This window comes from Blastomyces gilchristii, assembly GCF_000003855.2.
Source record: "Blastomyces gilchristii SLH14081 genomic scaffold supercont1.14, whole genome shotgun sequence".
In the NCBI taxonomy this organism is placed as follows: domain Eukaryota; kingdom Fungi; phylum Ascomycota; class Eurotiomycetes; order Onygenales; family Ajellomycetaceae; genus Blastomyces; species Blastomyces gilchristii.
This window is the reverse complement of record NW_003101669.1, coordinates 991679-1014655: the sequence shown is the minus strand read 5'-3', so window position 1 is coordinate 1014655 and position 22977 is coordinate 991679. Positions and strand designations below refer to the sequence as shown.

At 33.3% G+C, this 22977-nt stretch overlaps 3 protein-coding genes and 1 pseudogene across 5 annotated transcripts; 1 reads left to right on the top strand and 3 right to left on the bottom strand.

Moving 5' to 3' along the window:
• Positions 1–633: 633 nt before the first annotated feature.
• On the top strand, positions 634–1188 carry BDBG_06644 (uncharacterized protein; the record flags this gene model as incomplete). The annotated part of the gene is made up of 2 exons (XM_031722696.1): positions 634–651; positions 904–1188. The coding sequence occupies 2 exons, from the start codon at positions 634–636 to the stop codon at positions 1186–1188; spliced, it is 303 nt and encodes a 100-aa protein (XP_031579536.1).
• Positions 1189–2412: 1224 nt separating this feature from the next.
• BDBG_06643 (uncharacterized protein) lies at positions 2413–2685 on the bottom strand (the record flags this gene model as incomplete). Its single annotated transcript, XM_031722695.1, has 1 exon — positions 2413–2685. One exon carries the CDS (start codon positions 2683–2685, stop codon positions 2413–2415), a length of 273 nt encoding a protein of 90 aa, XP_031579535.1.
• Positions 2686–10811: 8126 nt separating this feature from the next.
• BDBG_17422 lies at positions 10812–10900 on the bottom strand (annotated as a pseudogene). Its single transcript has one exon. The product of its transcript is annotated as a tRNA-OTHER (tRNA).
• A 5750-nt stretch (positions 10901–16650) lies between these two features.
• BDBG_06642 lies at positions 16651–22909 on the bottom strand. 2 transcript variants are annotated; one of them, XM_031722694.1, is made up of 13 exons: positions 22562–22815; positions 22413–22459; positions 22309–22326; positions 22131–22206; positions 21846–22003; positions 21653–21733; positions 21513–21570; positions 21266–21450; positions 20156–21207; positions 19945–20094; positions 18671–19885; positions 17844–18394; positions 16651–17771 (listed from the first exon to the last, which is right to left on the bottom strand). In XM_031722694.1, exons 1-12 carry the CDS (start codon positions 22609–22611, stop codon positions 18311–18313), a joined length of 3174 nt encoding a protein of 1057 aa, XP_031579534.1. In that variant the 5' UTR covers positions 22612–22815; the 3' UTR covers positions 16651–17771; positions 17844–18310. The 2 variants fall into 2 exon arrangements, with proteins under 2 accessions (XP_031579534.1, XP_031579533.1); XM_031722693.1 differs by having other exon boundaries at positions 16728–18394; positions 22562–22909.
• Positions 22910–22977: the final 68 nt, after the last annotated feature.

Here is a 22977-nt window from a genome sequence, read left to right as displayed (position 1 = left end):
TGTATAACTTCACTGATAATCACTCTCTCTTTTATTTCTTTAAGTGAAGAGCAGTCTTCTTTAAATCTGATTCATTACTCTCATTTCTTTTCTCACATCTCAATGAATATCAACAGTGCATGCATTGAATGAAGATGATGTTGCTATGCAACACTGTAGCTGTTTCTGTACATCTCTGAAAGCTGTTAATATTTTCTTTGTCTTTTTATATTTAATAAGTCAGTAATATATTTCAATGCACTTTCTCTTTTATTATCATTATCATCATTATCATCATTATCATCATCATTACTATTATTATCATTATTATCATCATCATCATCATCATCATTATCATTATTATTATTATTATTATCATATTATTTCTGACTGCCTCTTCTGCCTTCACCTCTCTTCAATACTCACTGAAATCAATTATGTCATTCTTCTTTAAATATTCTGCAGTTCTGCAGATCATCAAGGCACATGAGCACTGTCACAGATTGAAGAAAGAGAAGAAGAAGGTGTTCAAGTGAGAGAAGACAGATCACAAGACATGTTATAATATCTTGAAGAGGCTCTGTAAGAGAGTAGAATGATAACAATTTTAAGTAACACTTCTGATAGATTTAGACTGAACTAAGTATAGAAATAATGCAGATGGCGTCACCTGTGAGAGATTAGAGAAGAAGACAGTGAAGAGTCTCATACAGTAGTAGTGAGACCAGAAGAAGTTCTGAGAATGATTTGAGACCAAGGTGAAGAGAGAAAGAGAGAAGAAGAGTATTACTGTAAATAAGCAGTAGTAGAAGAAGATTGAGAGAGTGTTAAAGCAGAAGATAAAGAAGTCAAAACTGATAAGTTTTTTATTTATTGAGAGATAACAATTTTTAATAACACTTCTGTTCTCTAATTGATTAGCAGAAGCTGGCAGAGAAGAAGGGAATTAAGGTCTTATTCAGGTCTCAAATGTGCTTCATGATTCAGAATATTGAGAAGGCAGCTCTGCTCTCTGAGCATGTCAATCTGCTTGTTACTGAGGTGGAACCCGAGGCAGCAGATCAGGAAATGCGGGATTTTGAGATGCAGGTTGATCTGGCTAAGAGAGAGCAGCAGGAACTCTTCTCTGAGAAGATAGTGAAGAGAGATTTTGAGATAATTATCATCTCAGATGAGAAGAAGAAGAAGAAGAAGAAGAATAAGAAGTAAATTGTGAAGAATGATAAGAAGAATGAGAAAGAGAAGAAAGATAATGAGTAGAAAAAGTTTTTTTCTTTTTATATTAATTAGTTATAAGTTCATAATTATTAATAATTGAAATTAATTTTGAGTTTTTAAAAATTATTGTACAAGTTGTAATCAAGTCAGGAACAATATATATATATATATATATATTTAACTATCATGATTCACAAATCACTTGTAATGTGATGAAACTGAAGTGATAACTAGTCAGCAGTGTCACATAGAGATAGTTGTTTGAGAAGCTGTATAAGTGAGCTTAACTATCTTGCTTAAATAGTGAGCTCATAGGCTACAGAGTTATTGCAAGAATATCACAGATATAATACTTTGTATACTAAGAAGATTGTATAAGATATGCAGTAACTCTCATATATATTTCTGATAAAGAAAAAATGAATTACTGACTTCTTTAATAAGAAGTCAGTATCTAGCTATTTTATATAGATAATGAGTGAATACTCTTCTCTCATTTCATAAGTAAGAATAGTCAGAGTAATACCTCAGCAGTGTCTTATTATTAAGAAAGAGTAATCTACTAATCTTATATAGAAGTAAGATTCTTATATTCATCAATCAGATCTTTCTATGATATATTCAAATAATATTATAGAGTGATTGAAAACTGGTTTATATAAGATGAAATTATTTATATGAAAGTGATAAGTCATGTGAAACTATAACAGAGTCTTGACACAGCTGAGAGTATAATAATGCTCTTCTCTTTAAAAGTATAGTCTCTATACTCTCAAGATTACTGAATTAAGAATTATCTTTATTATATAGTAACAGTTACTAACTGATTGACAGTGCATATACTGTACATGATATAAAGAAATAGATGAGTTTTTCTACTGACTGTATAGATCTTTCTTTTTTCATCTTCATTCAATTCAAACATGTGATAAGTGAGTTTCTTATATATTAATTTAAAATGTGAAAAATGTAATTAATAAGTGACTTACAGATCTTTCAATATATTTCATTCTATATATGAAATTCTCTGCAAAAGTGATGTATTTTTAGAGACAAAGTTAATAGTAGTGATAGGATTTTTCTTAAAAAAATTCTCTCTCTCTATGATATATTTTTCTTCTTTCTTCTCTTATCTGTAATAGTGAGTGTATGAGAGTATTATTCTTGAAGAACAGTAGAGAGCTTATTCTGACATTTTCTAGTGAGTAAACATCTTCATAGTGTAGCAGCAGTCTTCATGACTATCAAGAAAGCCAGGTTGAAGGCAGAGACAGCAGTGTCAATGAGCTGCAGAAGTATCACTCTCATTATCACATCTTCTTCTTCTTCTGCTTCTTTTGCAGCTGTGATGATAGTTGCCATGCCTTGCAGTAGAGTGTCATCTCTTCTGCCAGTCAGTTCATCTGTGTTCAGTTCATCTCTCATCTCTCTCATCACTGTTACAACGCCGCCCCCTCTCTCAGTCAATACAGTGACATATGACCCCATGTAGTCATTCAGAGAGAAACTCAGAAAGAGCTTGATTTCAGAAACAGTGACTCTGAGAAGTTTAATTCATAGTTCCTCTCTCATGACATGCCTGAGCCCTGCTCAGAATACTGTTGAGTTGAGTTCACAGAGTTCTATAGTTTCTTCATCTTCTCTCTGTGAAGAGGCTCTGATACAGTCTCTGATCAGTATTACTACTTATCTGCACTATGTTAAGCAGTTAAAAAAGAAGGAAATTCTGTGTATTTACTTCTTCTCTCACTCTCATTATTTCTGTTATACTTATAACAACAACTTCTATCTCTCTGTAAGTATTACCTACTCTATAAGAAGGTATTGTATCAGCTCTGACAAGAAGCTCAGATACTCAAGCAGTACAGAGTGAGAGTCTCAGAGCTTTAAGTATTAATAGATTTTATCAAGACTGAAAAGATCTCTCTTACTCATCTGTAAAAGAAGATGAAAATGTAAGTCTCTGAAATGAAAAAACATCTCAGAATGACTAATCTCAAGAAGAAATTAACTGATACTGCTGTTAAAAGCACTGTGAAGATTAATCACTGATTAAAGAGAATCTCACTTCAATTAAAGCAGATAACTGAGATACTTTATAAGTTGATAAGTTAATATTTTATGCATTTCTCCTACTCTTCTGCAGTGCTGCAGTGCTAACTTCTCAGCAGATAAAGATGCTAATACTGAAGACTTCAACAGTGAAGAATGAGTTTGATAAGAATATAATTATTAATAAGTAGGCCCTGATCTCTCTTTTTACTTTTTTAATAAGCTGTGATCTCATTAGAATAGCAGCAGCTCACAGATTGATAATATTAATCTTTTTATTAATTTTAAATATCTCTTTTCTTTTAATCACTTCAGAAATGTTATACTTGTGTAATCTTATTAAACTTCTAAAAACTCTTTAAGAGAAAATAGAAGAAGAGTGCTATAGAGTCTATAAGACATCAGCTTATCACTGTAAAATTATCTCTAAAAAATTCTTTAAGAAAAATAAAAAGTCTTAAGTAGTATTTCTTGTTTAATATCTCTGATATGTAATAGAGCAGTCTCTACTAGTCATCTCATAGATTATAATCTCTTTCTCAGTATTTTTCAAATACTTAAGCAGTTCTTATAAATTCTCTGATAATAAATAATCTTCTTATTTAATAAGATATTGAAGCTTGCTGTAATATATTCACTTATTCAATATTTTCTTTATAAAATATTCAGTATCACTTTCAATCTTAATATCATCTGACTAAGACAGCTCTGTCTCAGAGTGTTACTTATAGAGCTTTAAATAGAAAATATAAAAAACAGAATAAATTGATTTTAATTCTATGAATAATTTTAACTTATATATCTGTTTATTCATCACTCTTATTACTGAGAAAGATTCTAGTCATTACTTACTGAGCTTCTTATATAATCTCATTATCTTAATATTCTTTACTGAAAGTAGTACTTGATTCTCTATTAAGAACTTTATTAAAAGATGTTTTTAATTATAGTATTTTATCTACTACTTCTGAACATAATGAATACTTTTCATCATCTTTTCATGAATTTTATTCAAAAGTTCTAATCTCACTTTTACTTTTAATACTAAGAGATACTTCATTCTTTGTATCTGTTTAACATTCTGACTATCTATTTCTCTCTTTGAAATGTTATCTGTGATGTCACTGAATAATGAAGAATTATATTTATAATAAGTGTAGAAAGAAGATATCTTTAAGATTACATTCTTTATATTATTATATATGAATTCAGTAATTAGAAGATGTTTAAGTCAATTATTCTGATAATATGAATAGAATACTTAAAGATACTATTCTAGTGTCTGATTCTAGCATTCAGTCTGATCATTGATCTGCAGATAAAATGCAGTACTGAGAAGACATCTTATTATAAGATAATAGTAAAAAGCTGATTAGTACTTGCTAATAAAGAGAGATTTTTAATCTATTATTAATAATTTCAGAGCACTGTGATTATAAATAATGATATCTAAAAATAGATCAGTCAATTCAGAGGCTTTAATCTTTTTATAAGTAGAAATATATCTAGTCATCTTCATAAAGTAGTTAATAATAATCAAAATTAAGTCATATTCTTTGACTCTTGTCAACTTTAGCAGGTCAACTATGAAATTCATTAATAGATTCTATTATAAGTTCTTTAAAACAGATAGTGATACTAACTCACTGTATTACTTATACTGCAGAATCTTTATTCTTTGACAGATATTATAAGTCTTAATATACTCTTTGACATCTGCTCAGAGCTTGTCTTAAGTGTATTTATATTTTAAAAGCTTCTTAGTCTTCTCTAATCTGAAGTGTCCTGTATGAGAATTATTATAATGAATTCTCAATAACTTCTAACACACTGTTCTACTATGAGAGACAAAGACTGAACTATTCAGCAGTAGAAGTTCACATTCTTCTAGTTATCAGTGACTTGATTTCTTAGTGATATCACTCTGCTCAGAGTCTGTCTCTTTTAAGTTCAAACTGAACTCTTTCTTCTTCAACTTCTGAATTTAAGCTGTAGTAGAGATATCTCTCTTCTGTAACTTATTAATAAATTTTAAAAGTAGTTAAGTTGAAAGATTGTAGACTGTTTCATTCTTTATCAATTCAATAATTATAAGATATAATATAAGAAGCTTATAATCTTCAGTATCAGTTCTCTGCAGAGATCTGAGTTCTCTTTCATCTTCTATACTGAGTTATACAGCTGTCTCTCTGACACTGTTTCTGAGCTTCAGAGAATCTCAATTCTCTACAGCCAGCTTTCTCTGCAGTGATGACAGAGATTCTTTTATAGAATTTTTCTCTGCATCAATAATATTATAATCAGGCTGTTTAAACAGTGTGTTAGTGAGATTAAGCTGATCTGAATAATATTGAATATAGAAATCATACTCTGAAAGCAGCTCTACTCATCTGGCTTGACATTCTATCAAGCTCTTTGTTGTCAAGAAGTAACATAGATTTATATAATCAGTGAGAACTTGTACTGAGTACTTACTATTCTGAAGATAATATTATCAAATCTTAAAGAATTCAATAATTACTAACATCTTCTAATCATGAGTATCATACCTTCTCTGTGTGAGTAATAACTTCTTGAAAAAGAAGATCACTGATCTTTATTCACAGTGTCTTATAGACTTTATAAAAAAGTCTTCTTTCACAGACAATTCATTGTCTGTTTTCTCAGAGATAATTATTCTCTGATTCTTTCAACATTGAAAGGCCTTCAGTGTTAACTGTGAAAAGATTTCATAGATTTCATTTCTGAATACATCAGTCTTACACTGACTGAGTAAGTCAGAGTTAAAGTGATTCAGTATTATAACATCTGTAAAAGCTTGTTTTAATTCTGCAAATATCTACACAGTATCTTGAGTGAGAATAAACAGTTCTATTTTTCTGTCTTTCACACTTCTCTTTAACAGATCTGTAAGAGAGACAGTAATCTGTGAATATGTATAGATGAATTATCTGTAGAAATTTATAAATTCTAGAAATATCTATATCTTATAATATATCTGCAGTATTAGTCAGTTCTTAATAATAAAGACCTGGCTTCTGTTCATTGAAATGTCATTTATCTTAATAATATAATCTAAGAAATCAATCTTCTGCATGTAGAATGAGCATTTTTCAGTATTTGTATAGAGTTAATACTGTCTCAAGTGACTCAACACTTCTCAAATATAAGTATCATATTCTTTCTCTGTTTTTGAGAAGATTAGAATATCATTCAAGTATACTATATAGAAGACATTAACAAGGTCTCACAGCATCTCATTTATATAGATCTGAAAGATGACTGAAGCATTATAAAGATCAAAAGATAAAACAAGATATTTAAAATTACTGTACTTGATATGAAAAGCTGTTTTTCAAATATCATCTTCATTAACTCTGATTCTATGATAGATATTCTGTATATTAATCTTTGAGAATATCTTTGCTTCAGATAATTGATTAATTATCTTGTCAATTAATAGTAATAAATAGTAATTCTTAACTGTCATCTTATTAAGGCCTCTGTAGTCTATGCATAGATATAGTCTATTATTCTTCTTGAGTATAAAGAGTATAGACATCTCTGCTGAACTCTTTGATGAATATATTCAGTTCTTTAATTGTGCTTCTTCAAGATATTTGTGTAGAATATTCAATTCTTTTACAGATAAGTTGTAAAGAGATCTGTACAGTATTATTACACTGTCTTCAAGATGAATCTTATATTATATCTTGATATCAGGAAACTTCACTGCTTCTCTTTTCAAAAAGACATTCTTAAAATCTGTAAAGAGATGTCATATATATCTGTCTTTAATAACAGATACTGCTGTTAATCTTGCAGTAAGAGTGATGACTTCTTCATCTGTTCTCAAGTCTCAATCATCTGCTATACAGTATATTAACTCAATCTTTTTCTCAAGATTCTTCTGATGAAACTCTTCAGATTTCTCTATCACTGTCTCTTCATCAGTAAGATAATATCATCACATCTGAATAACTCAGTTAATGAGAGAATTGTTTTCTCTCAATTATAGAAGATCTAGAATAACATTCTCATCTATAATATTAACTGTATGAAGAAGCAGACTGCTCTTCTTAAAGATTTCTTCTGAGTCTGTGACTACACACTTCACTTGAATTATATCAAAATAATGATATTTCATTTCATCAGTAAATTTTATATAATCTGACAGATCTATCTTCTTTTAACTCTTTATTAAAGAAAAGAAATAGAATATGAAGTTAGTATCTGCTCTGAAGTTAAGTAGATATCTCACTAATATCTTCTCATTCAGAGTATGTATTGTAATTATAATATGAACTCAGAGATATGAGAATTATTAATTCTTCATTTCTTTCTCTTTATTATCTTTCATGAATACATTTATCAGAAGAGGAGTTAACTTTGAGAAGATATCTTCTCAGTTTCTTCTCTTCTTCAGCTTCTTACAATCACTGATATAGTGTTCATCAGCTCTGCAGTTGAAATAGAGATCTTTATCAAATCTTTTTTAATATTTCTTCACAGTGAGTGAAGAATCAGAATACTTGAAATTCTTCTTTACTTTCTTCACACTGAAGCTATCACAGTGCTGTTTAGATTCTGTTATTAATTACTTAGAAGAGATCTTATTAGTCTTTTTCTCAGAGAATTGATTATTCAAATAGATCTGAAAAGCCAGATTAACAAGCTCAGTACAATTGATTAATGAACTCTGATATTATAATATCATTATTCACACCTTGTGAGTCAGCTTCATGAGATAAAGCTGTGTTTTTAATTAATTCAAATCATCAGTCAATTTCTCTCAATATTCTTTGAATCTTACATTGAAATTGAAAGAATTCTCATCATCTCATTGATATAATGAGTTGAATCACTATACTGCTGTGAAGCTGTGATTACAGTGATCTTTAATTTAATTTAGTAGAAAGTTCTTGAATTCTTCTCAAGTCATGACAGTATTGATATACTCAAGCTCTCTCTTCTTAGTAGCTCAAGTAGTCACAGAGATGTCTTCAAGAAGGTTGATGATGTATATTACTCATATCTCATGAGTATTATACTAGCTTAAATTAAGGTGGAATTTCTGTTCAAGAATATGAATAAAGCTGTGGAATTCAGACAAGATGTTTTTCTTATATCTCAGAGAATCTCTGATCTTAATCTCTCTATCTTTATAATAGATATAGGTGTGTAGAGGCCGCGGTGATGACAGAGTGATTGAAGAGCTCATATTAAAATGTGCAGCAGATTCAGAAATCTTGGATTTCTGCTGAAGTAGAGATGTACACACTCTAGAAAATGATGTAATATTTCCTTCAGAGAGTGAGGTCAGATCAGTCTCAGTATAGATGTATGAGATTATATCAGTCTGTTAAAGCTTGACTGATTTAAACTTATAATCAGGTTAAGTGATTTAAATTGTAATGTGATGAAACTGAAGCAGTGACTAGTCAGTGATATTATATAGAGATAGTTGTTTAAGAAGCTGTATAAGTGAGCTTGACTATCTTGCTTGAATAGCAAGCTTATAGGCTACAGAGTTATTACAAGAATATCACAGATATGATACTTTATATACTAAGAAAATTGTATGAGACATGCAGTAACTCTTATATATATTCTCAACAGAGAAAAAATGAATTACTGACTTCTTTGATAAGAAGTCAGCATCTAGCTATTCTATATAGATAATGAGTGAATACTCTTCTCTCATTTCATAAGCAAGAATAGCTGAAGTGATATTTCAGCAGTGTCTCATTGTCAAGAAAGAGTAATCTGCTGATCTCATATAGAAGTGAGGTTCTCATATTCATCAATTGAATCTTTCTATGATATATTCAAATGATGTCATAAAGTGATTGAAAACTGGTTTGTACAGAATGAAATCATCCACATGAAAGTGATGAGCTGTGTGAAACCGCAACAGAGCCTTGGCGCGGCTGGGAGCGTGACATTACTATAATGTATAAGTATCAACATTTTTTCAATATTGATATTCATAATATTAATATATTTTTAATGATATCATCTAATAATATAATTTAGTAACACTCTCTTTCACAATATTAATATATTTCAAGAAATATGACAGAGATTAATCAAGATTGTTTATTTACTTTTATATATCAATGATATTCAATCTGAGTTAGTACTAAAATTATAACTAAGCTAAGAAACAAAATTATTTTCTCTTATATTAATTCTTCTTACACACATCAGTGATTAGTTATTGAAAATAAATTATCATCTTTCTTAAATTATTATCATGTTTTCTGAATTCACTTCTTTCACTTCTTTTACTTCTATTGAAGATTCACAAACTCTTTAAGAAATCACTATAAATCACAAAGTTTATATTATTTACAATTCAACACAGAATGCTCTCTTTTAATTATAATAAATAATTACTTCATTCTTCACATCTGATTTCAGGTCATGAAATTTATGAAAAACTCAACACAAATATCAAGATAAACTATGAAATAATTATTAACAGATTGTATTATAGATTACTGAAGAGCTATCTCTCTACTACAATCACTGTAACTTTATTCAGAAACATTCATCATAAACTAATTATAACTCTGAAGAAATTTTCTGACATCTGAAGTTATCAGAATACAGATAATAAAAGAAAAATAATCAGAAAATTACTACTGAGCTGATAAGTTACTCTATCAGATAACAATTTTTGATAATACTAACTTTCTAATTTAAAGAAAATTATGTAAAAACAACTCTGTATCAGTACTCTGATTTCATAACTCTCATCTGATAACTTCTGTGAATAATTACTTCACATGTGTATATCTCTGAATCTTTCTCTTTAATCAATTGAAAACTCTGAATTCTGAACACTTCTTCAAATACTTAATTCAAATCTTTATATTTCACATTAATCCTGTCTTTGGTTCAATCTTGAGACATACTACAAAGTCAATATACAATATCTAGAATCAGAGATGAAGAATCATCAAAGAGTGTCTCTCACAGTGAATGTATGAACTAGTACAAATAATCTTGTATTTATAAAAGTTACATGTTATTACATTGATGAGAACTGAACTTATTAAGAGATATTAATTGAATTTGAATTATTAATCAGTAGTCATACTGAGAATTATATAGCAGAGATATTAATGACTGTGATTAAAAATGACTATTGAGATATTAGTCTCAGTCTTCTTATAATTACAACTGATAATGCTGTGAATAACTATACTATGATGAAGAGCTTGAAGCAAAAATTGGCTTGCATTTCTGAAATAGTAAACAAGGTCATATTCTCTGCATTGCTCATGTGATTCAACTTGTAATATAAACACTGATAAAGAATCTTAACATTGAGATGAAGAATAATGAGATGACTGATTCTTGAGATAAGAATGAGATGAAAGTAATTACTGAGACCACGCCAAGATAATAAAAGATAATGTTTTTTAATAAGAAGTGACAATTAGATACATGCGATAATAACTTCTCAGCCCAGGAACATAGAGTGATTCATTGAAGCGATTTGTACACCTCTGTATTTATTAGAAACCTGAGGTGCTTGAGTTCCGGATTTAATGTATCCCCTGCGGGTTTCGAACCCACGCGCCTTGGTTTCCCACGCCAAGGCGCTACCGGGTGGCCGCATTAACCATTCGGCCACCGGGGCATAAATAAGGTTATATTCTCTGCATTACTTATGTGGTTCAACTTGTAATATAAACACTAATAAAGAATTTTAATATTGAGATGAAGAATAATGAGATGACTAATTCTTGAGATAAGAATGAGATGAAAGTAATTACTCAAGTAACTTTTACATTCACTTTATAAAAGATAATGTTTTTTAATAACACTTTTTAATATTACTTTTTAATAATGCTTTTTAATAATACTACTGTTAATTTTGAATAGATTAACTAATAATTTAAATATTATAGATTCAAAACATTGCTAATATGATTTATACCTCTTCTAAATAATAACAATAATTTCATGATATTCAATAAATAAACAAATCAGTCACATCACTGAATATAATACAGAATGTTAGAATACAGTGAAGTTCAACATATAAAATAACTGTTCAGACTCTTTAATTATATCAGATGATTAATCATTGAGTGCAACACTCTGATCAGAAAAAGATTCAGATATTGAAACTTTCTAATATGAAGTGAACTCAGTTAAAATATATGATTGATTTACTATTTCAGTTTTATAAGATAATAAAGACAGTCTTAATCACTCATATATTAATACTGCAGTCAGTCTGATAAGTGTATAACAGTTTATTTACTTATTTTAAGAAGCAGTTGAATCACTTAAAAAGAAATTCAGTCTGAAATAATGCTATAGTACAGGCTATTATTACTGTAAGAAATAAACTGATATATTACTACAGCAAAACAGAACAATCTTTTACAGAGTACTATGCTATAGCAGCTCTACTAGATTTCTTCTGTTAAGTTAATATCTACACTTCTCAAGATTAAACAGAGAAGAAATAAGACTCATATATTAAATTAGCTCAAGACTACTACAATGTCAACTATCAGAGATTTGAATAAGCAGATATTCAAGATATGAAGACAGTGGAATACAATTCTCTAGTAAGTAATAATCTTTGATAACACTTTATATCACATAGAACTATAATACTAACTTTGAAACAGAACTTGCATACATTGATTACAACTGAAAATCAGGCAAAACTACATACTTATAAAACTGAATTTGACTGCTATCTTCAAGATGATCTGATGAATTTACATGTCAAATCAATTCTAGAGTTATGAAAAATTATTAAGAGTATATATTCAACTGTTACACTGATGATATATGATATTCTAGCAATTTCATTGACAGAGATGAGAATGAAGTGAAAGTTCAACTCAAGTCAAGATATTTATCACTATCACTGAGAACAATTATAAGAAGAAACAATCAAGAAACTCATGATTATAAAACATGAAATTATCAGACAGTTTAATACCTCTGATCACAGTATATCAGAGAAGTATAGTTTTCATGAGAAAGTGAAGAATAAACTTGTACAAGAATGTATTTAGTTGTTTCATGAGTGTTATCAATAATTATTATCAAATTCTGATTATATAAGTAATCACTGAATAAACTGAATAAGACTGATTTTAATCTTCAGTCTCAGTCTCATTCTGATTTTAAAAGAATGATTATCTTTCACAGTTTATTCTGAAAAATTACTCTCATTTCACTATTCTTGAATTAAATCTGGTCATTTTTCACATCATTTCTCTCAGAAATGGTCCATTTTCAGATTTTTTTGAGGCTTGGTCCTGGTGGGACTCACGCCAAGAAATGTATAAGACCAGATCAAATGAGATTAAATGTGAAATTCATGGTCCCAGCAGCCAGTCTACACCTCATCTGTTTGCATATGTGGCATTTGCCTGAGTGTGAAGTTTTTCCTTAATAAGTGAAGCAGTATCAATCAGATACTCTTCTGCTTACTACTCTTCATACACTATCTTTTGAGACATTCTAGAACCACACTGGCATGATAACTATGAATTGCTTTGTAGATGAAATTATCACATTCTGAAGAAGTCTGCACTTCTCACCAGTTTTTAGACATGCTACCAGATGTGATTCAAAGGTTGCTTAAGTCAGTGTATGATTACAGGCATACGCCGGCTTCTTATATATTGAATCTTGTACACTAAATTAATTAGTGGCCGCTATGACCCCCTTTACATTCGTACGCTAGTAGTTCGGAAGCGGCCGCGTTATTATCCGATGATCGTACGTTCTTCCGAACCACATAATATCAGTCAGACTAGTGAAATAGATTAATATATGATTCTACTATCAGTGATTCTTTCAGCAACTTCTTTTTCTGAGTATTTTATAGATATTGATAGAGATCTGTGTCAGATCAATAGTTTTATAAATATTATCTTTATAAATTCTATTATTATTAGAGAATATCAAGCTTCTGTTTCAAGTATTTAATAAGATGTTTTATTCAGATAGTCAGATAAGTTCTAATATAAGATTATAATCAAGATTATCAACTTTATATACATAGATATCTTTATATTAATGTTCTTTCACATTCATGATCAGCTTTATCATGTAATGAGTATAAATGTCTTTTAAATTATCAAATTCTGTAAGAAGTTGAGGTTTTGATAAAGAGATATACTAAAGATTATAATATCTTATAACTGAAGATTTTATCATTATATAGTAACATAGACTGCTGTCTATCATGACTTTCATATTATATATATTATTAATTATAGTAGATATAAGAATTGTATTTATTATTATCTTCTCTTTAAATTATTATTATCTGATCTCTTCAAGCTTCTGTTTATAAATTTGAACAGAAGCTAATCTTTTTTCTGTTTCACTGAGACATTCTTATAGTTATCTTCTGAATCTTTCTTTAATATAACATGATTAACATAGATAGATACTGATTTATTCTTTGAATAAGAAGACACTGATCTTTCTCTTAAGTATGAAGATACATAGATTAATCAGCAGTTGAAAGCAATGTATTCTAATTGATTACAGTTAATACACACTTCATATTAATATTAATCAGTAACTTCTTCAGAAGTGATCTCAGAAACTTGAAAGTCTATTCAGATAGTAAAGACTCTTGCTTATATATAGATATTTAAGTCTACTCAATTCATAATATCTGTATTATTGTTATTTCTTAGTGCAGATATATAAGTTGTTGAGATATAATATCTTCTATCACTGTTCTGTATATTCTTGAGCTTAGTAAGATGATTATTCATTGTCTGAAGCTGTGTACAGAAGTCTTTATAAGTCTGATCTTCATCTATACTTATAAGAGTTTATAAGAGTTTGAAAGTTAATGTCTTCTTAAGCATGCTAATCTTCATTTAATTCTCTCAAGATTGATTATCTACTTCTAGAATCTTGATATTAAAGTCAGAAATAAATGTTGTAAGAGAAATATTTCTCTGTCAGATACTTTATAACTAATCTAATACTTTCTATTATATAACAGTGTCTTGAAACAGAATATTAAGATATTTCATGATATTATCAGGCATTTATAACACTGATTTATATACTTTCATTTATGAATAAAACTTCTGTTTTATGCAATCTTTCAATTATTCATTAATATATTAATCTTGATTAATTAATAAACTGATAGCATCTTCATCTATACTCAGTTTTATAAGTATTTTCATTCTTCATGATGAGTAGAGAGTGAGATTAGAAATATTGAAATATATAGAAGTATCTAAGTATTCTTTCAGTGCTTTTATATTTGATTCTGTAGATGTTGAAATTATATAAGTTAGTTATTGAATCTCTTCATATTGATGTTATTAAGTTGCATGTATATCAGTTATTTATTGTTATTATAGTTTTAATATTACTCAGAGTTACTGTGACACTGTATCTATACTTATATTCAGAGATTCTTTTATATTATTATTAGATATAATTATATTATTTATCAGATGTATGATATCTGTGAAATTTGAAGAAGTGTAATTATATAAATATCTCATATATCTGAGTATCAGAACTCTTGAGTCTTTTACTGACATTCTCTTTATAAAATCTTATTACAGAGTCAGAGTAACTGATAAGCAGCTTTTATCTGAGAACTTGATATCTGCTTAACTGTTTCTCTATTTCTTATACATTATTATGTGTTTAAATATCTCTTGATAAATAATTGTTTCTGATAAGAAGATAATGCATGAATAATCATTTTCTAATAAGAAGATAATGAATGTTTTTATAGTGTAAGAGACCTATACTGAATAGATTGATATAATATTAATAGATCTTATATAACAAAGATAAAAACATTAGAGAAGAAAAGAAAGAGAAAGTGTGAGAATCAGTAATTGAGATAAATATTTATATGTGTATATGATGATGTATGTGATGAAGCTTCGAGGCGGGAGAATATACGCGCGTTTGTAGTGACTGAGAATTAGTAATTGAGAATAGCTGAGAATCAGAGTGTACATGTTCAAGAATGAAGTGATTGAAATCTGTGAAGTGTAATGAAATAGTCTATATAATTGATCGGGCGCAGCCCGTCACACTATAGATTTATACAGTTCTTACAATCAAAGAATTAACTGTAAATATTTTTTTTTTTATATTTTGTATGAATATAGCTGCAGATTTATACAGTTTTTACAGTTAATTTAAACTATTCTATTAAATAGAAGATTGCATATAGCACTAAAAATAAAGATAAAAATAAAGATAGAGAAACTTGAAAGAGATAAATATAGAGAAAAAATAAAAATGAAGATAAAAATGAAGAAAAGAGAGAAGAAAAAAGAGAAGAAAAAAGAGAAGAAGAAAAAAGAGAAGAAGAAAAAAAAGAAAAAAAAATTCATTATAATTATTAAATAGAATCTCTCTCTATAAATAACTTACTGTTATTATTATAGTCGTAGTTTTCATCAGTTCTTTCAAACATCAGATCAGAGATGATAGTATTAAGTTACTTAATATTAAAAACATTAAGATTCAATATTTACACTGAGAATTTCTCTTTTTAAAGAAAATTAAATCATGTTCAGACTCTTCAGAGTCTCTTAGAAATAGACTGATCATGTAACTGTGTCTGAGATCAGAATCAGATTTTTTAATAGTCTTATTATTAATTTAACTGATCTCATTACACAGTTTTAACATTAGATAGTAGTTTCATACTATCTCAGTAAGACTTACTGTCTACTCTTATCACATTTTTCAAATAAGATTATGATTTTCACTTCTCAATTTAAATTATTTTTATTACTTTAAATAACTTTAAATCTTATTTAAGTGTTATCAAAAAGTGTTACTTTTTAAAAAATTAAAAATAGTCTAAAAAAAACCTTAAAATGTCTAAAAATAGTAACTTTATGCCAAGAATAAGACTAAATGAGACTAAATGAAATCACTTTCTCATTTTTTTCAAGTCATGATTTCATTTTAAGATCTGATATATAGTTACTTTGCATGTTTTTTTGATAGTCAGTCCCAGCGGAATTCACGCCAAGAAATGTATGGAACCAGATCAAATGGGATCAAATGTGAAATTCATGGTCTCAGCGGCCAGTCTACTTAGAAATGACTATTAAATTCATTAAAAATAATTAAATAGTTTATAAGTTATATAAGTATTTTTTTTTTAAAAAAAAATAAAAAGTTAGTTATTACAGAGTACAAATTAATGATTTACAGAGAAGAATGATAATGATGAAAATATTCAATTCTACTATATTGTGATCTGTCTGTAGAATTGGTTTTCTAATGTGAACTAGCTCTGCAATACTTAGCACACCAAGGCTTGTGTGCAGCAGTGTGCTACAAAAACATTTTATTATGTGCACGAATGTTTTAAATCGATAAGCTCGAGTAGGCCTTTTTCCCTAGTTTGCTTGGACATGTTGATTACTGTGTACAAAACGATCTTCAAGGGCAGAAATTGGCCTGCACGCGGAGGCAATAGTTCAAACTCAAAAAAGAAGCTCAGACGGCGCTGCATGCATTTTGCGTTGTACTGTACTGGATGGATGCAATGCCAAGTTGCATGGAATTTTTAGTACGCGTCGCCTTCCTATCTAAGTTTAAATGCTCAGATTGTGGCTGTTTATCGCATGATGCTAGAGTCTGTCTGTAATTTTGATTTTGTACTGACTTTATATATATATTACAGATAAATTACATATCTAATCAGATTCAGATTATGTAATAATCAAATGTAATAGGGGTCTAACTAACCATATAAGGAAGGCCATTCAGCGCTACGCTGTATAAGTTCATGACATTGATCAGTGTGGAAACATTGCACAAACAGACCCACTGCAGTGATAGTGGCTTATAATGGCTTGCACTAAATACACGAAATGCCAATTTTACGTGAAGCTAAACTGTATAAGGTAGGGCGTTTGCGAAAGGTGTTTGCAGGATCCATCCACGGAGTACTGTGGGTCCGCAGCAGGAAATATAACAGGTAACTAAAATAACTTGTTACTCTGTAGCTAATTAGTTACAAATTAATAGCTGACGTAAGAAATTGTTGCGAAGGGAAAAATAAAAGGGAAAGCGACCGCAGGTCAAATAAGCATGAAGAGTTCAGGCTTCCATGTGTCAGAGAAACCAGTCCTTGGAAAGTTGTTGCGCAATAACTGGAAATTCCACCTATATATCGAGCGTTGGCAACGTTGTTCGCTTTTGCTGCTCTTCGCGGAGAACAGGATACTTTGAATAAGGAGCTAGCGGCTAACACCTAACTTAAGGGGCTGGCTACTCTCTGTGACGATTTTTGGAGATCAGAAAAGGAAAAGGGAAGAAAAAAGAGAAAGAAGAAGCATAAAGTAAAGATAAAATCACAATTGGGTGGGAAATTCGTATTTCAAGAAATAAAAAAAAAAGTGCGCGGCTCGTGCCCTTCCTTTCAGCACAAACGGCACGGAAGCTGATTGCCATTCCTTCCACCTTACAAGGCGACGAAAACGGGGAAATTTCATCATGGACAGAAAACCCTGGATTTGTGTGGCGTAAGCAAAAACCGAAGCTATGGATCTAAATTTTGGGGCGACCAGCTTGGAACGCACGGCGACTCTTTGCATTATTGACTACCAAGGCGGTAAAAGAGAGCACGGGAAAGGCGAGTGGCGTAGGCAAATTTGTTTGCTTTAGTTTTTGTTTGTAGTCGAAGGCATTAGATTGGACGAAAATGACAAGATACTTCTACTTGAAAGTTAGTAGGATGTTCCACATGGAAAGGCATGGGGCTACTATGAAGCATCTACAAAATATCCCTTGTAAGTTATTTTAGTTGGAGGCTGCGAGAGATAGGGCTGGTCGAAATATGCTTTCATCATTCTTTGGGGAACTTATGTTTTGTTTGATCGATTGCTACTCTGAAAAAGCTTAAAAGCAAAACAAGGAAAAGAAAAGAAAAAAAGCAAAGAGAAGGCGCTAGGGTACAGACGGATTGGATGCATAAGAAAAATCGTAGGAGATGTAAAAAAAAAACAAAATAATGGAGACTGATGAGATGGCAAAATACACATGCTAACTACTCCATGTACGATATTTTACGCATTTCGCCGAGCCGCTGTCGCGCTTGCGCAAGGCTGTTCTCGAGTTGGAGGATTTCAACCTAATTTTTCAAACATCGCGGTTAGCATGTGCTGCGGTGTAATGCACAACATATAAATGTAATGATGGAAGGGCTCTCTCCATTCCAGAAGTCTGGATTGGAAATACAGGGATAAAGAGTGGTGCTGGGATCTGTTGTGCATTTCTGGATAGAGATCTTGCTGGGGTTGTATGGGAATAGGCGAAGTTTATGCATGCAAGAAGCATACCGGGACAAAGAAAGACATAAACTCAACAAAGAAAACAAACACACTTGGAAGGAAACAACCAAACATACCTGCTGTTCCATCTCTCGAACCTTGAATTCATGGCCACTTAGTTTCGAGTAGTCGACGGCTTCGTTCTCATTGAGGTTCTTCTCTGCAATGATACTCTGAACCTGCCGCACCAGGCTTCTACATGCGGCACCAACAGCCTTACTGGCAGTTTCCAGTCGATCCTGCGTCTTGCTCATGAAAGTTGCTTTGACTCGACTGGCAGCAACGAGCTGTGCCGTACTGGCAGCGACATCGTTACTGGCAACAATCAACTGCTCAGGGGAGTTTCGTCCGGATATGACCCCGTCTGCCGTCTCGATTAGGGTATTGGTGGAGTTGGCGACAGCCTTTGCCGCAGAGATCAACCCTTCCGTCCAGCGGTTGTTTTTCTTATAAAATGCCGTTCGTGATGAGCTGCCGCGACCTTCTCGGACGATCTCTTGTTGAGATGCAGTCGCAGCTTTGATCAGCTCCGCAATGGCAGAAGTGACAGCAATAGACGCCTCGAGGATAGAGTCATGGATGCGAAGCTCGTATGTGGAGTAACCATCGCGCGGCTTTTTCTTTAGCTTCGCGAGTCTTTCTGCCGCAGCTTCGATTGCGTTGGCTGCGTTCGTAAGTTCGCGGTCTACAATATCGCCCAGGTCACCCTGGCCACTAAGCTTGCTGCTCTTCGGAGCAAACGCATCGACAAGTTTAGAGAGCTTCTGTAAATTCATCAAAACTTCATGGTTGTTATTGATGACCACGTCTGTTTTTTGTAGAGGCTCTAGACCCTCTAGACGGAACGACTGTAAGGCACGGAAGAATTTTACAGTGGATTGGGCAGACTGCCGTGCCGCGCCTATTAACTGGTCTGCCTTCTTGTCATCGGTAGCGAACCGTAACAAGCCCTTTGAGTTGCTAAGCACATCTGCGGTTGAGCCTGAAAATATGCTGACAGTTCGAATGATTTCTGCGTGTGCACTGTTTGGTCCGTCGGCAATGTAGTTGTTGAACGCAGTGGAAAACTCTGTTGCACTCGCGGAAGCCTTTTCGATCTGTGAAAGAACATAGGACGGGGAGGCATTTTGGTTTCCGGCCTGCATGCTTGAATCCAATTCATAGAGAGCGTCGTCGACTCGTTGGATTCCGCTTTGAAGTACAGAGTCGATGATGTCATTGATTTTAGCAACGGAGCTATGGAGCACATCGTCGATTTGATTATCGAGAGCACGATCAGCATCTCCTTGGCTCTGTAAAGGCACGTTAGCCACAAACCTTCAATTGTGTATATTCCGCGTTTTCTACGTACCAACTTCAATTCTTCCAACTCCATCAGTGCCTGCTCCATTCCAGACTTGTACACGTCGATCTCCTCATCCTTTTCCTGTAAAGCTTTTTCCTGATCTTCATCTCTTTCTCCATGACTCGCTCGGATCTCTTCAAGAGCTCGTGTTTTATTCTGTAACAAGTTAGCTTTCGGATAAAAATGTGCCTAGATAAAATAGTATATTAGAACGTACCCGAAGCGACTCTTCAAGGTCGGCCATCTCCCTATTATACTTGGAAAGCAAAGCGGAAATTTCAGATCCCTTTGCGCGCTCTGCATTTTCAGCTCTTTCGATAGCAAGGCGGAGCTCGCGTTTCAGTTTTTCAACCTCTTCACGGTTTCCACCAGTAACACGGTCTTTCTCGTGTAGTGCCCGATCACGTTCTCTGATCATATCTGCAAGCTCCAAGTTCTTCGTCTTCATCTCGCGCTCGAGTCGCTCCCGCCTGTCGATAGCCTCCTGTGCAGATGCCGCCTTGAGCTTTAGGGATTTTGTCGTTTGTAGAAGATCAAGATGTTCTTGTCGAAGTTGGGAGTAAAGTTTTGCAAGGGCTTCGTACTTTGTCCGCCAAGTATTGACTTGCTCCTGGAGCGCTCGTATTTGGTCGTCCTTGGATTGAGACTGCAAATTATAATTCGAGTTTAGCTGATTCAGTTGTTCCTCTAAATCTTTCATCCTCTTATCATACTGCTGGAGCATGAGCTGGTCTCGTTCGTACTGTGCACGAGCGTTGAGATTTTCTTGCTCCAGCTCAGCTAGGCGACCTTGCGTCTGCTGCTGATATTGGGTTTGTAGCAACTGCTCTTGAGCTAATCTCTGCTGTTCGGCCTGTAATCTTTGTTGTTCCTCGAACTCCCTTTGCGCCTGTTGTTGTGCAAGTAATTGCGCACGTTGCTGTTCCTCCCATTGCTGCTGTAGTCTTTGTTGTTCATTTTCGTACTCCTCTTGTTGACGCCTAGTTTCGTTCGACCAGAAATCATTGATTGGCTCTGGATCGGGAACTGTTGCTGTTTTTGGAGGCGGTGTAGGCTCTCGCTCGACCTCCTTAGCGGGCCGTTTCGGGAGAGCTGGGCGTTCCTCATCTTCCGCAAGAAGGTTCGGTGGTTGTTGGGGAAGCTTTGGAACAGTGATCAGGCTGGTGAGGTAACGCAGGTTGGAACATTCATAATAAAACCGAACAAGTCTATGGTGTTGTGCATTATAACGGCCACGCAGAGGCTCCAATGCATCTTCGTCTCCGGTAGCTGTGAACATCTGTTAGCATTGTGTAGGATTCATCCAGCTTCCACTACTATTACGTACTTGTGTGCATAGCTCTCAACATGCTCGTTATGAATTTGTATATACCATAACTCTCTTGCACGAGTGGCACCAGAGCCGAAATCCTACACTCGTTGTTGGTGCTCTGCCGGAAATGTGAAAATATGAGTTTCTGGAAGGCATCGATTTGATCCTGGAGGGTCATAAGGTCGGTGATGGTTTCATAGCTGTATGTCCATTAGAAATAGAGAACCTAGAGACGAGAGTTTTGGCGTTGTATATATCATACCCTTCATTGGGATCGTTTGTTGTTTTAAGACTGATGTATTCCTCATACTCGAATAGGCCTAGAGGTCGACGGTCACATTAGTAACTCAAACATGCCTAGGCTAGTAGCGAAGATAGGAGCGCAAGGAACAAACAACTCACCATTGAACTCCGGATGATGACGGTGAAATGCCAGCTTCGCCTCCAAAAAGAATACATACTCCCTAATCAATGGACCGTACCCTAATAGAATTCCGACGTTTTAGCATGTATGCAACAACAAGCCCAAACACCTGGGCTTCCAATATTTCGATATCCCTTTTTAAGTCCAGGAATCAACGGGGGATGGAATTACCTCGGATTCCCTCCCCGGTTACACCTCTAGTCAAACTATCCAACCAGCTAACATGCGACTGCCCTTCCTTAACTGTTATCGGGTGGCCCTCCTGCAGAACCTTGTGCACTGTTATCAACGCTTTAAATGTTTGGACCTCGTCGGCAAGAATTGGTTGGCTGGTAGGACAATCGGTATTAGTGCCCGCGTTAAAACGACGTTGTGCGTGGGGTCGATGGCGAGATACGAGCCGCAGCGGCGATAATTGTACGACGACTTGACAACAGCCAGATTAGAATGACTTACACTTTCATGCCCGCCCAGAAACTTGTCGACGATTTGTGGTCCCACGTATAAACAATACAACTCCGGACATGTTTGCCTATATCATCATAATTTAGTTTAAACTGCGGAGATCTAGATCAGGCAGCTGTCTGTCTGCACAGTCGTCAGGCGGGGGGCGGGGCTGGATTTGGGAACATACGTTTAGGCGCGGTCTCCTCTGTTCATCAATGCCGAATAGATTAGTTTCATCATATTATATATCGCAGTGTTACAACAATTTGAAACCGGGTTTGAAAGTCATACCAATGCTGGTGGCCTTGCGGATGTTCACCGCGAGATCCGCTTCCGTTCTACCAACAACAGTATCAGCCAACGCATCCTCTTGCTTTGATCACCAGAAGGAACTGCCGTGAAAACGGTGCGGGATCTAAGCTTGACCAGGGGTTAATTACCTGCTCATGTCGATATTCCGTGTGGCTACCGAATTGTAGGCAAGTGACATGGCCCGGAGAGGTTGAGGGTGTGGTCGAACGGAATGGAGCGAAGGGACAGCCAGCAAAAGCTAGCCCGTAGCTTCAACAACAGAGCAGCGATAAGAGGGTATAGTTAAGTGGAATGAATAACAAAAAACAGACTGGTAGATATAAATAAGTGATAAACAAGGAAAAACCGAACTAGGAATAACGTAAAGAATTCTTAGATGTTGTTGCAACGCATTTGAAGTCGTCGCAATCAGCAATGCTGAGTCAGCACCCATTGTCTTGGCGCCGTCACTCGGGGGCTATGCACCATTTTTGTATCCATTCATAGCTCAGCATAACTTCACTTCCCATTCAGTCTGGGACAATGCTTCCTCATATCACCCTAG

Excerpts from the sequence above, each read along its gene's own strand:
- BDBG_06642 (XM_031722693.1), bottom strand. The coding sequence starts at position 22,611 with ATGTCACTTGCCTACAATTCGGTAGCCACACGGAATATCGACATGAGC. Across the intron at positions 21,208-21,265 it reads GTTGAGAGCTATGCACACAA|CTACCGGAGACGAAGATGCA; the intron begins GTACGTAATAGT and ends AGATGTTCACAG. Across the intron at positions 20,095-20,155 it reads ACCTTGAAGAGTCGCTTCGG|AATAAAACACGAGCTCTTGA; the intron begins GTACGTTCTAAT and ends AACTTGTTACAG.